The 6,090-nt window shown below is 38.4% G+C and overlaps 1 protein-coding gene across 1 annotated transcript; it reads left to right on the top strand.

The window, feature by feature from the left end:
* On the top strand, positions 4,800 to 5,831 carry LOC109835191. The gene is made up of 3 exons (XM_020403177.1): positions 4,800 to 5,077; positions 5,217 to 5,319; positions 5,415 to 5,831. The coding sequence occupies exons 1-3, from the start codon at positions 4,800 to 4,802 to the stop codon at positions 5,829 to 5,831; spliced, it is 798 nt and encodes a 265-aa protein (XP_020258766.1).

Below are 6,090 nucleotides of genomic sequence, written 5' to 3'. Positions count from 1 at the left end.
GATAACACAACAGATTAATTCTAGAAATTTTTACTACACAAAATTAATTTATAAATATTAAAATTATTTAAATAAATATAAAATTTGAACTTTTTAAATCGTAGAAATTTCTAGAAAATCAGGAAAAATACAAATACTCTTGTAAAAATAATAATTAAATATTTTAAAATACCTAAAAAAATTATTTAACTAGTATCAAAATTTACGATCATGACAATTACCAAAATTATAGAGAATGCAAAGAAGAGTAAGGACGAGAAGAAGTCAAAGATGCATAACTTGTTGAGTGAGATGCATATCGAGGAGGATGAGGAGGAGCATAACCCCTTGAGTAGTCAAAGAAGCACATCGTCCTCCTACAAGGTAGTTGGGAAAATGGACTCCTTAGCAGCTTATTCTCCCGAGGAGATTGCCCAAATAGTAGCAAAGAGAAAACAACCGACAGTGGCCTCCAAGCTTAAAAAGAATAAAAGGGAGGATGTGTTGCAATACATCTCCAAATGGTTCTATGAAGCCAGCATTCTATTTGATACCACCATGCTTCCCTCTTTCCATCAAATGCTACAAGTTGTTGGCTTGTTTGGAAGTCATTTACGAACTTCATCGATGTATGAATTGAGTGAGAATATTTGCAGAAAGAGGTGGAGGAGACAAAAGAGATTATTGAGAACTTCAAAAGAACTTATGTTGTCAATGGTTTTTCTTTAATGACTGATGCTTGGAGTGATAGAAAGTCTAGAAGTATCATGAATGTAGTTGTGCATTCTGTTGGAAGGGCTTGTTTTTTGTCTTCACATGATGCACCGACTGATAAGCACAATGCTCTATATATTTGTGACTTTGTAGATAAGGCTATTGATCAGTTAGGAGAGACAAATGTGGTGCAAATAGTTTCTGATAGAACTTCAAACAATATGGTGGCCTCTAAGTTAGTGGAGAAGAGGACAAATATATTTTGGACAACTTGTGCTGCACACACTGATACGCTTGTATCTTCTCTTCGGGAGCTTAACATTCCTCATGGGAGCTTGAGGATAGATGATTCTCATGATAGCATGAGAATAGGGGTGTAAAATAGTATAGTAGAACGCAGGTGGAAGCGTGAAACGAGACGACGAGCAGCAGATTCGAAGAATCCAGTTTTTAGCTCGTGAGTCGACTCATACATGAACATGAGTCGACTCATCAGGTTGAGTCGACTCATGACTGTCATGAGTCGACTCACGAAACCCAGCCATTTTGTTAAAAGTTTCTGCTCGATCGACTCATCAGTCATGAGTCGACTCATATGTAGTTTTAATTTGACTCATCGACGGTTTCCTGGTTTGGTTGGGTGTCTGTTCACACGAATTCCTGTTGGTTTTGGGCTTGGTTATTTATCATATTGTCATCCACGTTTTTACACCTATATAAAGGATTGTTTTAGGGTTTCTAAGTAATCAGAAATCATAGGTAATTAAGAGAGATTCTAATCATTGTATTAGGGTTTAGAGAGGATTGAGAGGTTGTTCTCGATTCTAGTGAGATTGTGAGGGAAAGATTTATAATAATTGATTCTTCATAATCTAGAAAAGGTATTTTCCTTCGTCATACTAAATTGTTCTTATGTTTTAGTTGTCTTCTTCTCAACCCACCTTTTGGTAATTCCGTGACCAAAGGGTGCTCGCACGGCGACTCGTATCAAGTTAGTATCAGAGCAATCAGATCCGGTGAAGGGGCATCCTGTGTATGGTCCTGACTTGGCCGTAATACAAGAAGCTTGGCGAGATCCTTATTTCATTGGAAGGAGTCCAAGTTTTAAGGAGGAAGAAGATGGCTGAAGGAGACAATTCCACGAGGATTGATGTATTAGAGAAGCAGATCGAGATGATAGGTTCGACTCTCACACAACTCGTCAGTCTTATCCATGGAGGTGGCAAACAAGGTGAATTTTCTTTGAAGAAAATTATTGAGTCCGATGTGGAGAGAGTAGATTCAGATTCCGACGAGAAGAAGGAGACCATTAAGGCTGCATTGTATCAAACAGGTAAGAATTCTTATCAAAACCTGAAGATTGACTTCAAGGTGGAGATACCTGTTTATGATAGGAGTGTTGACGTCGAGAGGCTTGATAACTGGATCGAACGGATGGAGACGTATTTTACTCTTTATGGCTATTTGTCAAAAGGAAAGATTGTGTTCGCGACTTTGAAGCTTTCAGGGCACATGTTGATGTGGTGGAAATCCTATTGTAAGCAGGAAAAGAAGGCGATATCATGAAACAAGTTCAAGGAGTTACTGAGGAAGCAGTTCTACCCGGTGGGATTCCTTGAAGAGTGTTGTATCATGAAACAAGTTCAAGGAGTTACTGAGGAAGCAGTTCTACCCGGTGGGATTCCTTGAAGAGTGTTGGTACAAGTGGTACGGCTTGCGCCAAAAGGTCAATCAAACCATTCAAGAATACACCAGGGAGTTCCAGCAGTAGGCGATGGTCCTCAACATTACGACAGAGGAATATTCCATGCTTATGACGTATATGGCGGGATTGAGCGATTACATCCGAAAGGAGATGAAGCTATTCACAGTGGAATCAATTGTTGAGGCGAGCGTGAAGGCTATTGCCCTTGAGGGAAAGTAAAAGAAGGGCAACGAGGCTAAGGGAGACTCCAAACAGACAGGAGGCGAGTCTAGTGGTTCTTAATCTAAGGAGAAGAAGAAGAAGGGTGATCCAGGGAAGGCAGTGCTGATTTGTAGTCACTGCGAGAAGACAGGGCACACAACTGATCAGTGCTGGGAGAAGTATCCTCATCTCAAGCCAAAAGGGTTGAAGAAGAAGGAGGAGAAAAAGACATACATGATAGCTCAAGGTCCGAAAGAAGTTCCGGGGATGACAGAGCCCAACAACAGTCTCAACCTTATGATGGGGAAGCAGACCTCGAAAGAGGACGACGACCCGAGAGAGCAACTCTTTGTTCTTAAGTTGCATGTGAAGACCAGTTTGGTTGATGCCATTATTGATTCGAGAAGCGAGAAGAATTTAATATCCAAGGCATTGGTTCAGAAGCTAGGTCTGAAGACGGTCAAGCATCCGAAGTCCTATCCATTGGGGTGGATTCAGAAGGAGGAGAAACTGAGTGTAGTTGATCAATGTACTGTCAGATTTGCGCTTCACGAGTCATATATTAATGAGGTCACATGCGACGTTGTTTTATTGGATGTTTGTCGGATTATACTGGGCAATCCGTACTTATGGGATAAATATGCGATCTACGAGAGGCAGGCTCAGAAGTACACCTTCACTAAGGATGGTGAAAATTTCATATTTCGTTCGGCATCTCTTCCGAGGGATACAAGCTTGGGGACGGTGATGCGAGCGAAGAGACTAGTGAATGCAAGCAAGAAGTTTGTCTCGCTGTGCATTAGACTTCCAGAAAAAGCCATCGATAAAGGATTACAACTTGGGGCGAAAGGTGATTACGACGAGACGCGGGATGGATGAGATGTTTCTGATCGGACGTCGAGACCAGATTCCTAGCAGGGCCAGATGGTGCAAAAAAGATGGAGGAGCTCGAGAGTTTCCTTAGCAAAAGTTCTAACTTGAACGGAACTTCAAGTTCCTAAAGAGGGGACCCATGATATGGGTGTATCTTCTCTTCGGGAGCTTAACGATCCTCATAGGAGCTTGAGGATAGATGGTTCTCATGATAGCATAAGAATAGGGGTGTAAAGCAATACAGTAGAACGCAGGTGGAAGCGTGAAACGATATGACGAGCAGCAGATTTCGAAGAATCCAGTTTTCAGCTCGTGAGTCGACTCATACATGAACATGAGTCGACTCATCAGGTTGAGTCGACTTATGACTATCATGAGTCAACTCACAAAACCCAGCCGTTTTGTCAAAAGTTTCTGCTCGGTCGACTCATTAGTCATGAGTCGACTCATATGTAGTTTTGAGTCGACTCATCGACGGTTTCCAAGTTTGGTTGGGTTTCTGTTCACACGAATTCCTATTGGTTTTGGGCTTGGTTATTTACCATATTATCATCCATGTTTGTACACCTAAATAAAAGATTGTTTTAGGGTATCTAAGCAATCAGAAATTAGAGGTAATTAAGAGAGATTATAATCATTGTATTAGGGTTTAGAGAGGATTGAGAGGTTGTTCTCAATTCTAGTGAGATTGTGAGGGAGAGATTTGTAATAATTAATTCTTCATAATCTAGAGAATGTATTTTCCTTCACCATACTGAATTGTTCTTATGTTTTAGTTGTCTTCTTCTCAACCCACCTTTTGGTAATTCCGCGATCAAAGGGTGATCGCACGGCGACTCGTATCACACACATTAAACTTGATGTTATCTGATATAGCTGAGATAAAACCCATTTGTAATATCATTTTAATGGGGAGGAGTGCATCAATGTTCTTATATAATCACACCAAGTCTCTTCAATATTTGTGAGACCTGGGGTTACAAGGTTTGCTACGATGTTCCTATCTCTAAAGTCATTAAGGTATCATAAGAAAGAGATAAGTCAAATGTTTATCTTTGACAATGGACAAATTGTAGCCTTTCAAAAATATTAGTGGGCGAAAAAGTATATTTTAATTGTATTCATTTTATTAATTTGATTATTTATATTTCATTGATTGTTGAATTCTTTGTAGGTTGTAGAGTAATTACTAGCAACAAGTTTTGAGATAATATAGACTTTGCCCTCAAAGTATTCACTCCTCTAATGAAGGTTCTTTAAAGAATGAATGGTGATAAAATGGACTCTATGAGATTTATACATGTTGGTGGCTATGAATGAGTTGAAAATGGCCCTTGGGAATAATGAGAAGAAGTACAATCTCATATTGAAAATGATTGATCCGATATTTAAGAAGAATCTTAGCGGAACGCTACATAAAGTGGGCTACTTTTTGAATCCTTATTTCTATTACCCGACTTACATTGAGATTGATGGTGATGAAAGCTTCAAGAAAGACATGGTGGAGTGTATACACAGACTCTATCCTGATGACCATGCGACTTTCACAAAGATTGGAGATCAAATACCTAATTATCAAGAACGCCTAGGGTCATTTGGAGATCAGTTTGTGAAGTCAGGAGCTACTAAGGGTGATTTTTCGAATAAATTTATATTTTATTCAAATTAATTCATTGACCTCTTTTCTAAATTTGTCAGTTGCTAATTTTTTTTCAATTATGAATTGATTATTTACTTGGAGGAGGTATGGAAACGATACTCCTGAGTTGAGAAAGATGCCAATAAAGATTTTGGGCTTGACAACTAGCTCCTCAACTTGTGAAAGAAATTGGATTACATTTGAGATGGTAATATTATTTCCTAAATTTTAATCGTCTTGTAGTCTTGTATTGTAGCATTTGATGTGTAATTTTTTTATGCTAATTCATAATTCTATTTATAGATTCATATGAAAAAGATGAATAGATTAACTAATAAAAAACTCCATGACTTAGTCTTTGTTAAGTTCAATGCAATCTTGAAGAATAAGCATGCCTTTGGAGATAGAGATTCTTTATCCGCCTACGATGATGAGGAAAGGGTCTCCGAATGGTTGTTGGGTAAGGAGGGGAATGATAGTGATGATGAAGTATTTCCAGGAGGGTGTTTGACTTTTAGGCAAGTTAGAGATGTTTCTGAAGATAATCCAAGGAAGAGAAAGAGTGGAAGATTGCAAAGGTATAAAGGAAGGAAGAAGTCGGGATCATCTTCATCGAAGGGAGAGGAGCTGGTGGAAGATGATGAGGAAGACGAGATAAATGCAATATGCATGGAGTCGGATGAGGAGGATAATCCTACTTTTAATTCCAATGAAGATTGATACTAGTTATCTTAGCTTTTATGTTATTATGAATTTGCTCTATGGATGTTAAACAATCATGAACTATATGTAGCTTTAAAAACTTATTTGTTTGTTTTGATTTGTTTATATTTCTTTATGGATATGAATCTTGTGATTGCATAAAAATTATGTTGTTGATTTTCATTCTATATGTTATATGTTATTTACTTCATTCTTTGTATGCTATTCTATGTTTACTAACAACGTTTTCTTATTTTGTAGGTCAAGCTCCTGTTTG

The sequence above is a fragment of the Asparagus officinalis genome, chromosome 3 (assembly GCF_001876935.1).
Source record: "Asparagus officinalis chromosome 3, Aspof.V1, whole genome shotgun sequence".
Lineage (NCBI taxonomy): Eukaryota > Viridiplantae > Streptophyta > Magnoliopsida > Asparagales > Asparagaceae > Asparagus > Asparagus officinalis.
Note: the sequence above shows the minus strand (reverse complement) of the source record. Positions and strands in the feature narration are given on the sequence as shown.

What these genes read in the sequence shown, in the direction of transcription:
- LOC109835191 (XM_020403177.1), top strand. Translation starts at nt 4,800, where the DNA reads ATGGCCCTTGGGAATAATGAGAAGAAGTACAATCTCATATTGAAAATG. An exon ending in CTAGGGTCATTTGGAGATCA is followed by an intron (nt 5,078 to 5,216) that starts GTTTGTGAAGTC and finishes TACTTGGAGGAG; the next exon opens with GTATGGAAACGATACTCCTG. An exon ending in ATTGGATTACATTTGAGATG is followed by an intron (nt 5,320 to 5,414) that starts GTAATATTATTT and finishes TTCTATTTATAG; the next exon opens with ATTCATATGAAAAAGATGAA.